Here is a 16,253-nt window from a genome sequence, read left to right as displayed (position 1 = left end):
TAATTCTAGTATGTTAAATGAACAACTTTGCAGTCAAGAACTGAAGAATTGCTGCCACTAAAGATAAATTTGACAGAAGAATACTGTTTATATGATTTTTTTCGCTTCAGGTTTTGTTCACGTTTTGGGACTTAGATTGGGCAATTAAATGTTTATTGTGCTGCTATTTTTTTAGGTTTCATGGTCATGTACAATGCACTTAAATTAACAGTTAAAATGTTCACATTAAATGTCTTCTGTGAAAATTAACACACGAAAATATCCTGATATATAGTATTATGAACGCTTTCTTGACAAGTTACTTTATATATATTTTCAAGATTCTAGAGGATTTGAGGGAAGAAGATGGAAGCTTTTGTTTTGAGATTTGTAATAAACTGCTGGAATCACTTAACCATCAGAGAGAAATCTTGTTTATTGTCAGTTATATGTTGAAGCATCTTATCATACCTCAGGAAAAACTAGATGAATATAAGCTGGTCAAAATAGGATCAAAGGTAAGCTATTCAAATGTAGTCTTTTTGTATAGTATTTCTGTAGCAGATATAGAAGTTGAAGTATCTTTTTCTTGCCCTTTGTGAATTTGCTTTCTAATTTCAAAATTTGTATTCTGCAATTTAACAGTGATATACACTCCAATTTCCAGTTATGTTTTAATTTTTTTTCATCACTAAATTAACATTGTTAAAATGTGAATTTTAAAGAGGACCACAAAATGGTCTGTGCAGTAAACATTAATTTTAACATTACCATTCTCTTAAAACAGTATCATGAGATAGTAAACAAATAAAGCAAAAGTTTGTTTGTATTCCAGCTTTGATACAATAGTTGGCTGATTGCATGATAAATATTGTAGTGACTATAGAAGGTATTCTACATAAAATATATAGTTTGAATTCTTGACTGAATGAACTTTTATATTTTTAAGGCTCTCCTATGTTTACCAGATTTTATCCACAATGGGTACAATCACCTAGTGAAATCTCCACATCTTCTTCTAGAACAGCTCTTGATGAATATGAAGGTAATCTAGTTTGCTGTTAATACTTTCTTAAGACTTAATAAAGGTTATGTGTTCAAATTTTTATCTGACAATTTATACATCACTTTGTAAATACCAAGATGCTAGCATTTTGTAATAATGTTATGCAAGGTTAATGCCTTATATAGAAAAACATCAAGTTATACCCTTTCTCTAGATAGGGCTTGGTTCATCAATCTATCATTCCATTTTTCAGTGATCACTATCCAACCAATAAAATGATTTCCATACTTCTTTACAAAGAATTTGTCAAAATGTTTTAAACTTTTGTTTTGTCTGATTTATTGGAATTAATTAAGACTTGGTCATTGAAAAAAAGGTAATGCCATTTCATTATTTAGATTTTGTTTGGTTGTTGGACATCTGATATGCTTTGATTTTAAACTTAAAACATAATAAAGAGGCTGAAAAATTGAGAATTATTGCATTATCATTGCAGATTGATTTGGCTGGGAAGGTTTACAGTGCAATCCGAAGTGAACTAAACAACTTGGAAACTCCTTCAATTAATCTCAACAAAGATGTATTCAACCGTCTTGTTACAACTTATGCCAGAAAAGCTTTAGATTTTACAGTTGTCATGGTTCCTTTTTTAGGTATAACTATTTTTATTTATGTGACAAGAGAAACAACCCAATGCACTTATTTGGTGTGGGATACTGGGAATTTGCAAATGTAGACTAAAATGACTTATAATTTTTCATGCTAGGAAGTATTTGATATCACACAATATAACTCTCTACAAAAGTTTAAGTGATTGCACTAGATGATGAAACAAAAGTAGTATAAAAAAATATAAGAGTTAAGTCTTAATTCTTATGGATGGAAATTTTTCATATATTTTCAAGTTCATTATTTCTATAATTAATATTTATCTATACATAAATGTATTTGGTATAATGACATCAATGGGATTGACCCCCCCCCCCCCCCCCCCAAAAAAAAAAAGAAGAAGTAAAGACAACCATGTACATCTTGGAGTTTGTTGCTGATATATACAAAAAAGTGTCACTGGGTTAACTTTTACAGTGTGTTATAAATTAATCAGAATTTTTCTTTAACAAGTATGTAGAGGATTAATGTTAACTTGATATTATATGGAACTATTACTTTTTGATTTTCAAAGATTTTTGTCTTGTATATAAAAGTGAGTATTAGAATGAACTTCTTTCTTAAACATTTATCTCTTTTTACAACCTGGGTATTTGTTTGATCTGTGACAACTGTCACAGAGCTGGACAAAGGTATAACTTTTCAGCAGTAATACTGTTGACTGTGTAAATGGTTTCATTTTCAACTCCCTCAGGCAAAGTTGACCTTAGATGGATTTGGTTATTTTTTAGGTACTTTTGGTCATATAGCTCTTCAACTGTTTCGGTTCTTATACATCCTTGGCTTTCATATATTCGGTTTTGAGCGTTCCTGATGAAAAAGGCATGCACAAAATCATAGAAGAGCTTCTCTAATTTTGGACACACACAACACAAATTCTTAAGGATGAAATCATATCTAACGATGGTTTCATGAAATTAAAGTAGGTCATGAATTTGTTCACAAAATATTGTTTGATCATTGGTTCCTCCAAAAGTCTTAGTTGTGCGGATACATCTGACTGCTCAGTACTTGGTAAATGTTATACATTCCAACAGAGATGTAGTTATAATAGAGTCTATCAAATTTCTGTTTATGATTTTGCTGGGAAGCAGGCAAGACATATCTATGTGTTAACAGCCTTATTGTCTTTACTGTTAATAATATTTCTATTTCTATTTCAATTTTTAAAAAAATCTATTAAAAATCTTGCAGCTAGTTAAACATGTTAAAAAGAAAATTATTTAGCTTTGTTATAAGTACATCTGTAGATATCTGCCGGACTAACATATGATGTCTTATCTTGCTTTGTTGTATTATTCTAAACAATTTTTGAATTCAGTTTTACTGATACAAAAAGTAAAACAAGCATATTCTTACATAAGCTATCATCAAAGGTCTATTATGTAAAGCTTTACTGATAATTTATATATTTGTGATGTTGCTTGTTACCCCCATAACATGCAATGTTTGCAATTTTTATTTTTTCTGAATTTTACTATTAATTAAAGGTAATTCTCCTTTTTTTATTTAGTGCTATGTAAAACTAAATTATTAACAGCAGCTACATGTAGCTCCCTATCTTCCAAATGCTATCGCAATCTGAAGCCTGAAGCTTGAAATATTAAAAAAAAACTTATAGCTGTAAAATGAAAAAGATTAAGTCATATATTTGATGAAAGGAAAAATATGTTTTCATTAAATTAAAGATTATAATATTAATTATATGAATAAAATTAATTTTTATTAAATAAAAGAAAATTTCTGTTTTGATATTTGCTTTGAATTTCACATTGAAGTGATTTTACAATTCTTTAAATTTCATGTGACTACTGGTAATGAAATGATTTTTATTTTATAAGTTATTTTATAAATATAAGACAGATTACCAGTAATTGATGGTTTGTAAACACACACACATAATATTATTTGCATTATTCTATTTTCTTTTGTTAATATGAATAGTCCCAAATAAATAACTGTGGGTTTAATATTATTTTCTTTTCAATTTCTGACATTTTTTTGATATTCAGAGAAAGACAGAAGTCAGTCACAGATGTCTTCTGCCTCCACAGACAGATTAGAAGGACCATCAGATTTACCTCCCACTCCAACAAAGACATCTGTTTTCTCTGAGTCTGTCAGAAGCCAAAGAAGAAGCATTGATATATCAGGTTAGAAATTGATATAAAAACTGTCATCAGTATCAAAGAAACTACGACAGATTATCTCTTTCGGAAGGATCTTATTCATTCTGTAGATTCATCAGTATATCATGGTAAAAACTATGGATTATGTTTGAATGAGTGATCTCCCAATTTGGGTGGTTTTTTTTTTATAAATACATGTTTGAAATTACAAAGCCACAAAATTTGGTATGCTTTAAACATTTTTTTTCTTGTTAAGCAAGAGAATGTTATCTTGTTTATATCCATCAATTACTCCTTTTCTAGCTGGAGACTTATGTAATATATAAATATGATAACCACTTTGTATTTCAGCATCACCAAGGGCTTCCATCAGTGGACCATCAGGAATGTTACATAACAAAGTATCACTATTGAAGAAGTCAAAGGTCAATGCTTCTAAATTTGTCATGCCCTTAGAACCACCAAGTCCGGATAAATGGCAACCAGATAACTCTACAGATACATGTATGGTCTGTAAAGAAGAGAAATTCAGCATGGTAAGTAACTCCACTGATATATTCCTCAATAATTTAAGCTCTACTTTTAATTGATCACTCCTACTCACTGTGGCCTGAACTTTTTCTACAATTAAAACATGTTACAAATCCAGGATTTTGATGGGCACTTTTAGCTTATTCTGATAAATTGATTGACAAGGGATTAGGCATTCAGGCGTTAATGTGGCCAAGAGACTCTGCATTGTAAGTAACTCCTAAGATATGTACATGTTGCATCAAGTAAAAATGTTTAGCACTTTCAATAAATTTCACAGGTGTGTCAGATAGTGATTAATCATTTTAAATAATTCCAACATTTAAACTCCGTTTGGTGAACCAACGCCTGTGTGAATCATTTCGATAGAGTCCCTGAAGTGGATACCTTGGTATGCGGGGTTGTCAAATTATGCAAATGAATGCAACATTTAAATAATACTCAAAATTGACAACAACACTTCAAATGGTCTACAATTTTATTTGCTATGGTCTACATGTTTCACCTGCAGGGCAGGCGTCATCAGGACAATTTTCATACAGAAATTAATTACTGAAGTACTCAAACTGGTACATTGAATTTGACGTTGTCATGGTGAGAGAAACAATGAAAAGTGAAAGTAGCAATAAAGAGTTATAAATAGATAAGATAAATATAGAAAAATAAAGTTTGTTTACAATGTAAATTGAGTTCGTTTTACTTTTATATGATACATGACATTGTTCTAAAGGCTTGGTATCTAAATTGACGATCTTCCCATGGTTTCTACCACTTCGCAAGGCTTCTCTTCCAACCTGGCCATTGTTGGATGTTACTACTTCCTGGCGCGTCGGCAACAATGGGAAGATTTTGGTCGCCGCTAATGGAAAATGAAATTGTCAAAAATTGTTCCCTTGTTAATTATTTGGTATATATATAATTTTTTGATCGTCTGCTGCAGTTGGTCTGTTTATCGGCATGGTTGTAAATTTATAGTTCATTTATGATCGGCACCCGCGTGGTGTGTGGTCCGTTTCTTCTGCTATCATTTATAGATGTACATGTATGTAAGGTGGTATGGGAAATCTTGGTAATCTTGGTTCAGTTGTTGTTTTGTCGCACGTATGGAATAATCCTTGGTCCATGTATACGCTGGTGGCCTGTAGATCGGCGCTTGTAGCAAGGCGGTTCCTTTCGGATGCAGGGGTTCACGAATAAATTAATCTTAAATTAAACTCTGTTTGGTGAACCAACGCCTGTATTTGCAGTGGAAAAATGTATTATACATGCAGTGCGCCTTCTACATTGAAAGCTGTCTGTCAATAATTATTACACTAGCAATCTTTTTTAACTTGGTATTATCTATTTGTCCTTTTATTGAACAGTTTAATAGAAGACACCATTGTCGAAGATGTGGCCGTGTGGTGTGTGGTACATGCTCTACAAAGAAATCAACAGTTAAGAATATTAGTGTGAGAACTTGTAATGACTGTTACCAACAAATATTTGGAGATAGGTATAATAGTTTGTTTGTTTACTTAATTACATTGTAATATTGCTTTTGACTGTAATGTATTAATTCATTTTAATAAACAGGAAATAGCAAGATTATGTAATTAAGCACCTTTAGAAAATTGAAAAATAATTTGTCTGTGTATATGTATAAAGGGAGATGTGAGGTGTGCATATGAGAAAGAAACTCAACCATACAAAATGGCTCAAAACTGCCACAAGTTTAGAAATGCAAAAATTGATTTAACAGAGACTATCATAGAAATGCAAACAACAACAAATACCTTTAAATACAGAAGTCAACTTACGACAAACACTGACAAGATTCCAGACTAAGGACAGGACCATGAACTTATATATATTTCTGTATTTATAGAAATAGGTAGATGTGGTATGATTGCTAATGAGACCACTGTCAAAAGACCAAACGACAAAGAAACAGTTATAGGTCAAAACCCATACTATATAGCAAGCTATAAAAGGCCTGGTATGAAAAATGTGAAACAACCTGATTTATACTAGTACAATTAACAAAAAGCGCAACCAATTACAACCACAGGATTACAGGTTCCTGGCTTGGAACAGTCACATAAAGAATGTGGCAGGGTTTATCATGTTTGATAGTGCTTAACCCTCCTCTAACCTAGGACAGTAGTGTAACAGCACAACATAGGAACAAATAATCAGTTTGAATGGGTTTGACTCATCAGATAGATACTTAGCACAAAACAAATTAAAAAAAGACAATAGGCAAGAGTACTATCTAAGAGTACTCACAGTTAATAGGGAAAACTATTTCAAAGCCTAATTACTGCTGATAAATTAACCATGTACCCTCAGACTAAAATGTCAATCATGTCACCTAAGACATTAAATGTACAGATGTCCTAAGCAGTCTGAGAAAAGCATGACCATGTGCAATGCCAAAATATAAGTATGGACAGGATGCAAGACCATAAGTGTTAATACCTGGATAAAAATACATGTTTAGTTAGGATTAAACTACTTAAAATAAAATCAATGTTAATACATGTTCCCAATAGAGACAATGTTCAAATTCCGCTGCTGGTGGACTGCTACTCCCCCAAGGTATCATTAGCTCAGTTGTCAGTGCTTTGGTATTGACATGATTTATAACATACCTTTCTTTAAATACTAATACATTCACTTTGACTATGTGTATTTGTTATATTTAGGTGTCAGGAAGTTGTAGAAGACGAAATGTACAAAAGGAGGGGAGATAATTCAGCAGAGTCTAGTTTATCTAAAACCTTGAGTCCAGGACTACATGTTATAGAAGAGCACCTTAGTATGGCTGACACTATACAACACACACAGATACTGTGGAAACTAGAGACTGATGAGGATGAAGCTAATGAATTTACAAGAGAAGATTTTTATTTTGAACAGGTCAGAATGTTCTGGTTGTGTGACATAACTGCAAACCAACATTTTTGGCAGCTGCTTTATTTCAAATATAACCCTTTCTAGCCAAATTCGTGGTGATTTATTTTTGTGATTTTGTTATTTTCATGATGCATTTATAAAAGGGAAGACTATATTTTACATTCCTAATACTTTTCTAGTTGCAAAAACTGGTTGGCCTACAGTATCACAATGTAGTGAAATTCTTGATTTATTTATAAGAATCCTGATCTAAATCTTTTTGTTTATTTATTTAACCAATAAGTTTTTATTTAATTTTTGTTTAAACATCCTAAGCAACAGTATAGTATATATTGTAGATATAAAAGGCATTGAAAAAATATTAGTACTTATCCTTTATACCGGTATATGATATTATATAGTTCTTAGCTGATTCAGACTTTCTTGGACCAGTTAATTATTTCTTTATGATCATTGTTGATCACATGGTCATAGAGGGTATTAAAACTTTCCACTTAAAACTACTCACTTTGCAAACTTTTTTTTATGTAAGAATTTAAATTGTTCCAAATGATTTTATCTTAGTTCATCATTGGTCAAAATTTAATTATGATGTAAAATGTTCTTGCTTTTCTCTGAATTTACCATTGTGACATCATGAACAAATACTTGCTGTTTATTGGAAAAGAAATCTAAATATTTTCTAAAAATCATTAGAAACATGAATTCTACCACTGAATCATGTGCATTAAAATATTTCTCCACTTTCAATTAAATTTGAATATTTAAAAATTTATTTTGTCTAGAGTGGAGAAATATTATATCAGTGTTCGCACTCAATGCAGTGATAGAATCTATATGTATTTGATTTTTATTGATACATATAACATTGAATCATTAGTTTGCTTAAATTTACATAAATTAACATTAATTATACTTGTCATTCAAACTTTGTTTTAACATTACAGGCCCCTAGTACCTCATTATGTTTATCTATACTTGGCCTTCATGGAGACACTAAACTAAGTGGACAGCTGATGTTAGAAATGTGTGATGATTTATCAAAACATCTTAAGCAGTTAGCTCCTGGTATACCCAACCCAGAGGTGGATTATAGCCTGCTCCTAAGGTATAGTGACCAAAATTTTTTACAAGCTTTTTGCTAGTTTTATAATCGGATAAGATGCAGTGTACAGCTTGCTTCTAAAGTATGTAAAATGCATATTAAGTTATGTTTTCTTCTTTTTTTAATCAAAGTTAGTTTCTTTGAATTTATTAATTACTGTTAAAAAATCAGATGAAGAGTAATTTTAGTTCTAAACAGGAACTTTGTGATTACCAATAGTTATTGTTGTGTACTTTTAACTGATACATTGACCTGAGAAATGTAGGTCTTTTCTTCTAAAAGTGGTCTGTAAGTAAATCTAAGAATTTGTATTTGTATTAAGTTTTTAAGAAAATAAATTTTCACTTTTTTGTCACTCATTTACATGAGAGCGCTGGATTTTCATGATTTTTGTTTCTTCCTATTGTTTGCTAATACTGAATATGTCACTTTTATATTTATATCAATGCATTGGTAGTGTATTTATGTGTGTCTTTTTCACCAATCGTATATTTCAGCATGATGAAGACACTGCTGTTTCATGCTAAGATAACGTTCAGTAAAAGTACGAAAGGTTCTGATGGTATTGTACTGTGTGATGTCTACCAAAGTAGAATAGATTTACTGTCAATACTGGTAACAGATAACTTCACTGATCTGCCATCATTACAGGAACTGACTAAACCTGAGATTGTTAGGTGAATGTTATTTGAAACACACTGTAAAGTTGTTTATTATTGTAGAGTTTAGATTTTGCCATTTCTAGGATCAAACCTGTTTGCAAGGTTTTATTTCTGTTTTTTCTTCCCTGATTCCGATTTTTTTTTAAATCAATTTATGAAAGTGGATATTTTAGCAATTTTATTTTCGTAGCAAATTAAAGAAAATAAAATTCTCTTGAAAATTTCCCACTTTATACTAATATGATGAGGAATTTTTTAACAAAATTTCTTGGTGATATGAATTCTTTTTTCAAGGTAATGTTAAGATAAGATTTGTTTATGATCGGAATACTTTTTAAAGTAAGGATTGTTTAAATAACATTAAATATCATATTTTGAGGACATGATTTATTTTGTTATTTAAAGTTGATCAAATACATTTTTTTTCTCCTTTTAAATTGTCATTTCCTAACAGGTTTGTAACTTCAGTCACTTCATGCTTTATGTTTCTCAAACAAATTTATATAAATACCAAAATTATTTTTTTGAGACATTCCTCAAACAGTTCTGCTATATTTTAGGAGGTTAAGAGATAATTTGATAAAAGATGAACGACTAGAGTTAGCAGTTGAAGTTTCTACCAAATGTGGCTTAGATCCAGCAGGTGTATGGGCAGAATGGGGAATGAATTGTCTACAGTCTGGAGATTTACTGGCAGCCAGGGAAAAATTCAGTAGATGTCTAAAGGTAGATAAATTCCCAGTTATCTGGACTTTCTACAAATTGATACTGTACAATAATTGTTTGGTCACTGGTAATTATGGTTGACCACTGAGTGTGTGGATTTTGTTGACATAAGGTTGAATGTTTGAACTCACAGGATGAGCAAAATTACTGGCAACAATACATGTATAAAGAAAATTTGTGATTTTTTTTTATTAATTCTGTTTTATTGTTGTGATCAAAACAATAATTTTTCCTTGTTTCCAACCTAACTAAAAATTTATGTGTTTGGTTAAGAATTATCAATGTTCGGTCAAACATTATGGTACTAGTTTCTGGTTAAGAATTATCAATGTTCGGTCATACATTATGGTACTAGTTTCTGGTTAAGAATTATCAATGTTCGGTCAAACATTATGGTACTAGTTTCTGGTTAAGAATTATCAATATTCGGTCAAACATTATGGTACTAGTTTCTGGTTGAGATTAATAAAGTATATTCTAACCATGCTCATTATAAATGGACTACATTGTGAAATATTATATTCTATTCCAATTTGGTAAATGCACCAGGCAAATATATTATCCACAGTCAAGGACATTGAAATAAATCTTGGATAACAAAAAGATTATAGCTAGCATTGTGTATAGATATAAGAAGATGTGGTATGAGTGCCAATGAGACAACTCTCATTCCAAGTCAAAATTTATAAAAGTAAACCTTTATAAGTCAAAGTACGGTCTTCAACAGGGAGCCTTGGCTCACACCGAACAGTAAGCTATAAAGGGCCCCAAAAATTACTAGTGTAAAACTATTCAAACGGGAAAACCAACGGTCTAATCTATATAAAAAACAAGAAACGAGAAACACTTATGAACCACATCAATAAAATGACAACTACTGAACATCAGATTCCTGACTTAGGACAGGTGCATTATTGTGGGTTTTTTACATTGGTTTTTGTTTTGTATAAGTACTGAGTTCGTGATGCAATTAAAATATTATTTTGTAGGTTCATCTGAAGGTATAACTATGCTGTATACTGAAGGTATAATTATGCTGTATAAATGCAAACATCAGACAGAAATGTCTTTTATGGATCTATTAGATATAGTTTTTGATAGCTTATGTACACATTTGTATTTTGCAGCCTCCTTCTGATAGAAATGTTATACAGCTTCAGCCCTCAAAAATTATAACTGATATCATAGACTGTCTGGAAGCCATGCCATCTACAGGACAAGGGGAGGTAACTGTTTAATTGCTCATGATCATCGAAAAAGCCATTACCATAATCACAACTCTGTGATTATTATGAAATGTTCACATAGTATTCATAAAAAAACTAGTGTTTGAAAAAAATATCCTCTTTTTTAGTAAGTCAATACAGCAGAAGTAAAAAATGTTAACGAATAGTATTTTATGAAGAAAAACAAGAATTTCATACTATACATAAGGGTTAGGATTTCAGATATAAGTTTTGCCAATTATTGTGTTGGTTTATTTGTGTTGTACATCTAGATGATTTCCTGATCTTAATCATTTGTTTTGTAGCTTCAGTTATTGATGTCAAGCCCTGGTTCATTGAAGAATCTCTTAAGTGCTTCCATGGTATGTAGAGATATTTTACTGTTCTGTTAAGACCATATTCACCTCCTATATAATGATTTAATAAAAGTAAGATAATCTTTTTTGAGCAGGATATGGGGTAGCAAATATATTAAACTTCAAGTGTATTTCATATTCCAAAAGATCAATGTCCATTTACAATAGCTATGAGGAAAATATTTCTAGTTGAACAATTCAAATTGATATCCATTTATAAGAGCTATGTATGAAGAGACTCTCTAAAGTGAAACAATCCACATAAAACAATTGGTAATTGACTTCATAGTCTTGACCCACCAGAAGTCAAGAAAGAAAAATAGCACAATATCTAAATGTATCATTACAGCATGAACTTAAAGATCCCAATCCTAAATTTCACCAAATTTTTCATTGCTGTTCTTTGCAGGTTTTTTAAATAATAGTTCCCGTATAGCATCTGGTTCTAAGAATAGAAAAGTATTCCTAATTAGAAAGTCAATTGTCTTTTGTTTTCTTGTGTACATTATTTAATTGTGACTGTACTTCAATTGTAAAATTCAGATAAAAACTGGTTACTCATATGTATTGTAGCACAATGAATGGAAATTGGCACAAATACAGGAAGCAGGGAAAAAAACAAGACCTTGTTGCCTTTTGTTAGAATTTAAAAAGATTTTAAGTTTACATGATAGTTTTGTTTATTTCAGAATTTTACAGAAGAAACAGCCACAGATTCAATTCCATTCAAGGAATGTCTGTATTACCTGAAAACATATGCATCCTTCAATATTATCATAGATTTCTACCGCAGAAATGGATACTGGATGAAAGCTGTGCAGTATATACTGGATCATGTATGTGTATTTTTATTTATTTTACAATATACAGTATATTTAGCAGGACCCTATTTTGATTACCTCTTCATCTGTAAATTAGTCTTATTTACTCAGTCACTTGTCACATATGTGTTCGTGTCTGTCCAAAGTTTAGAACCTTTCTCTTGTTTTTGTTTTCTCTTAGTCACAAGTAATTGTTGTCAATGTTTGACTTGGGTCCCATCCAGGTTGTTTCTGTGAAATTCAATCACAACTCATTTAGATGTGTTAGTACAAAGAGCTTGTTATATGGTTCTATTAAGATGTTTTTTCCTTTATTTTGTGGTTGAATTATTGTTTCATTTGAGTTTACCGGTATCCAACTTGACTCCTACTATATTTGTATGAGTATTTACCACTAAAACTGTAATGTTTTAAGGGGATTCAAAGGACAAATGATATTTTAGCCTAGAAGAATGATAAAGGTATAATATGCAGACAACTATACATGTATTAGTTAATGTCCCTTTAGTGTCTTTTGCCTCTCTATTAATGAAGATCAAAATGCAACTAACAAGTCTATTAATTGGTTACTTTAGAAATAGTCTTTTCAACATTTTTTACCTTTAAAATTACTTTGTAGAAGATCCCCTTAGTTTCTGTATGACAAAATGAAACAAAACAGTTGTGGATGTACATTAGTACAGTGCTGTTGTCTTCTGGTGTTTTATTATTTGTTATCAATAGACCACTTTCAAGTTATGTCCTTCACCAGAAAAGTTCATCAATTATGCACGCCTTTATGAAGTCATTTACCAGAAAGAGGGATTGCCTGTATCCCTTCACTATCAAAGTTCATCAAGTGTCTTCTTAATCTTCATTATGCAGGATACTGTGGGTTCATTTATTTTCATGGGTACCAATTTCGTGGATTGAGGAAAACTTGCATTTTCATGGATATTTGATTTCGTGGTTTTGCCAAAGTCTGCATACATTCTTATAGAAAATTTGTTATTCATTGTACATTGGAATTCCTGGTTCCCGGGTAACCATGAAATCCATGAAAATTGGTATCCAACGAATAATGATTAATCCACAGTAAACTAGAAATAAAGTTTGTTCCGTAGGTACTTAATCACAATTCCCTAATGACAGTAGTGCTGATTATCAATTATAAGAATTTAATTTGCCGAATAATTCATGCAATATAGCATCATATTTTTTCAAATGGTCGCTCAACATGGAAGGAAGTGATGATGCCCCTAAACGCTTGAATTATGTTCACTAAAACTTTAGTTTTTGACAGAAATGCAACGACTCGAAAGTGATCTATTGTCTCCTCACAACCACACTCCCTTAATCAATCCAATCCACCCACTCCCTTTGCAAACAAAAATTGACCATCTTAACCAAATATTAATGCAGGCTGGATGGTTTTTGTTCTGCAGTGATATGAAATTTATTACTGGCAATAGCAAGTGTTGCTCAAGCTTGAAACATATCAGTAAACATAAGGAAACTGTTTGGTAAGAAATAAAAAGGTCCCTTGATTTAGTCCAATGGCAATTGAAACATCACTTGACAAACTTTTGCATTTGCATTCATGATGGAATAGATTTCATCACACTTATAAAAACAAATGACAACATAATTTTCAGTCTATTTGTAAAGAAAAAAGAATAAAGACTATAAGACAGTATGACAGATTATTTTGCCTATTTTTGCAGATGAACCCGAATCTAAAATTTTTTTTGCTTTTTATCAGCCCGCCTATAAAAGCTTGTATAAAATTTCGATTTTGAGTGTTTTCCAGTTCAGTCCTACATCTATCCCCAAGAATTCCCATCAAAATGACGTTGGATACCTCTTTTAAAATATCTGAACTTGTTACCTGCACCTCTAAGGAAAACACAATTTTTCAAATTAAACTAATTTGTTAGTTGATAAATACCACATGTTTTGTTTCACTGATTCACAGGTGGTAATTATTGCATGAATGAATTAATATATAATACCCAGCATCAATCCAAACTTTACAAAAGTTAGTATATACATATTTCATTTTATGTGTAATATGATGTGAATATATGCATGTAAGAAGATTCAACGATACAATTGCTGTTTTAAGTGGCTACACATCAGAAAGCAGGTGCAGATCCAGCCTTTTTTAAAAGGGGGGGTTCCAACACATGCAAGTCATATAAAAAGGGGGATGGGTTCCAACCATATGTCTCCATACAAAAGCATTAGTTGTCAACAAAAAGGGGGGTTCCAACCCCAGAACACCTCCTGGATCCACGGCTGGAAACTGTTGCTGCATTATAGTAAATATATCAAACAGAATAGTTAAACTGGAAAAAACCTATTAATAATATGTTCTTATAAGTTTTAGAATAGTTTATTTAAAAAATTGATTATATCTAGATATGAAATGCATGTAAAAGTAATATGTAAAATTGAAGTTCCTTTCCAATTTCCTTCATTCTTTTAAATATAATTTGTAATAGTAATCTATGTAAATTGTCCCATCATCCCATGTAGATGCTTTTCTGTCCTTAAGTGGCTATCAGAAAAACCTATAACATCAAAACCTCTACAAAGTTTAAACGTTCAGTTTTTATACGACCGCAAAAAATTTTGCGGTCGTATATTGGTATCACGTCATCGTCGTCGTCAGCGTTGTCCAAAGACAGTTGGTTTCCGGACAATAACTTTAGTATGATTAAATAGAAATCTATGAAATTTAATCACAAGGTTTATAACCACAAAAGGAAGGTTGGGATTGATTTTGGGGGTAATGGTTCTAACAATTTAGGAACTAGGTGCCAAAAAGGGGCCCAAATAAGCATTTTTCTAGTTTCCAGACAATAACTTGTGGAACGGTGTATGGATTTCTCTGAAATTATACCACAAGTTTCCATACCACAAAGGGATGGTTAGGATTTGCTTTGGGGGGTTATGGCTCAAACTGTTTAGGAATTAGGGGCAAAAAAGAGGGAAAAACAAGGGTTTCATGGTTAATGGACAATTACTGAAGACAATTTAAAAGCAGTGTAAGGGAGGTAATCCAAACACAACGTTTTGATTACCACCCTTACACTGCTTTTAAATTATGTATAAAGAAATGTTGTATTGTCTTGAGATGATTAGCTGTCAATTTATTTTTGGAAGTTACTATTAAGGAATATTAATTTTAGCCATGATTATGTATGTCATTTTTTATTTTAAGACTTTTATGATGTATTTAAATGGGTAATTATGGTTGCAAACTCCATTGGAAATTTGGATTGAGATAATGACCATATCTCGAGGGAAAGAATTTTTTTGGGGGAAAAAGGGGGGGGGGGGGTTAAAAAAAAATTGGTGGTGGGGGGGGGGGGGGGTAAAAAGAAATTGTGGGGGGTCAATTTTTTCTCATTTCAGATTTCAGAAATTAAAAAGAAAAATTCTTCAAATATTTTTTTTTTTTCCAAAAAAAAAGTTGGGGGGGGGGGGAGAGAGTCAATACGCAACAGCATAGTGTATTGCACAAAAGCAAAAAATTAATATAAATTCAAATCATATAACCAATTCTAAGTTCTTTGGTTCTTTGACTACAGTTATTCTGTGTCAGAAACCTATTATGTGTCAAATATTTAATTACAATCCAAATTCAGACCTGTATCAAACGCGAATATTGTGTCCATTTTTGCCCCAACTGTTCAGGGTTGGACCTCTGCGGTCGTATCCAGCTGCGCTCAGCGAATTTATTTGTTTTAACGTAATATTGTCTGTCACTTAATCAACATGTCATGACAGATTTATGGCTTTACTTGCCATTTCATAACTGAGAAAAGATATGAATTTTCACTCTCAATAGCTTTACTTGCCATTTCATAACTGAGAAAAGATATGAATTTTCACTCTCAATAGCTTTAGATGTATGACTAAGTTTGTCATTTCAGAGTTTTGGGACTTGTTAACCTCATAATTCTTATTTTGGAGTTAGGGGACTTAACTGTCTGATCTGAGACAATTTCCGCATGTCTGACACTGTTGTTTGGATTGGAGAAAATTTAAAGCAATTTTATTTACAGCACAGGATATCCGCTTAACTTGCAATTTTTTTCTGGAGGGCTATTTTATTGACTTCAGGTTTAATCCCTTCTACAATTTTTTATAATTGCAAC

General features: G+C 31.6%; 1 protein-coding gene across 2 annotated transcripts in view; it reads left to right on the top strand.

Annotated features, from left to right (window-relative positions):
* The window catches only part of LOC127698597 (zinc finger FYVE domain-containing protein 26-like), a 78,887-nt gene that overhangs the window by 37,916 nt on the left and 24,718 nt on the right, over nucleotides 1–16,253 (top strand). Inside the window, exons 24-37 of one of the 2 annotated variants that reach the window (XM_052202124.1) lie at nucleotides 321–497; nucleotides 929–1,024; nucleotides 1,482–1,638; nucleotides 2,169–2,189; nucleotides 3,667–3,807; nucleotides 4,135–4,319; nucleotides 5,679–5,809; nucleotides 7,002–7,215; nucleotides 8,160–8,320; nucleotides 8,815–8,994; nucleotides 9,540–9,705; nucleotides 10,833–10,931; nucleotides 11,237–11,293; nucleotides 11,977–12,123. In XM_052202124.1, coding sequence (XP_052058084.1) covers nucleotides 321–497; nucleotides 929–1,024; nucleotides 1,482–1,638; nucleotides 2,169–2,189; nucleotides 3,667–3,807; nucleotides 4,135–4,319; nucleotides 5,679–5,809; nucleotides 7,002–7,215; nucleotides 8,160–8,320; nucleotides 8,815–8,994; nucleotides 9,540–9,705; nucleotides 10,833–10,931; nucleotides 11,237–11,293; nucleotides 11,977–12,123 — 1,932 coding nt within the window. The remainder of the gene's footprint in view (nucleotides 1–320; nucleotides 498–928; nucleotides 1,025–1,481; nucleotides 1,639–2,168; nucleotides 2,190–3,666; nucleotides 3,808–4,134; nucleotides 4,320–5,678; nucleotides 5,810–7,001; nucleotides 7,216–8,159; nucleotides 8,321–8,814; nucleotides 8,995–9,539; nucleotides 9,706–10,832; nucleotides 10,932–11,236; nucleotides 11,294–11,976; nucleotides 12,124–16,253) is intronic. The other variant, XM_052202125.1, reaches the window with a different exon arrangement.

The sequence above is a fragment of the Mytilus californianus genome, unplaced genomic scaffold (genome assembly GCF_021869535.1).
Source record: "Mytilus californianus isolate M0D057914Y unplaced genomic scaffold, xbMytCali1.0.p SCAF_4, whole genome shotgun sequence".
NCBI classification, from domain to species: Eukaryota; Metazoa; Mollusca; class Bivalvia; order Mytilida; family Mytilidae; genus Mytilus; species Mytilus californianus.
Note: the sequence above shows the minus strand (reverse complement) of the source record. Positions and strands in the feature narration are given on the sequence as shown.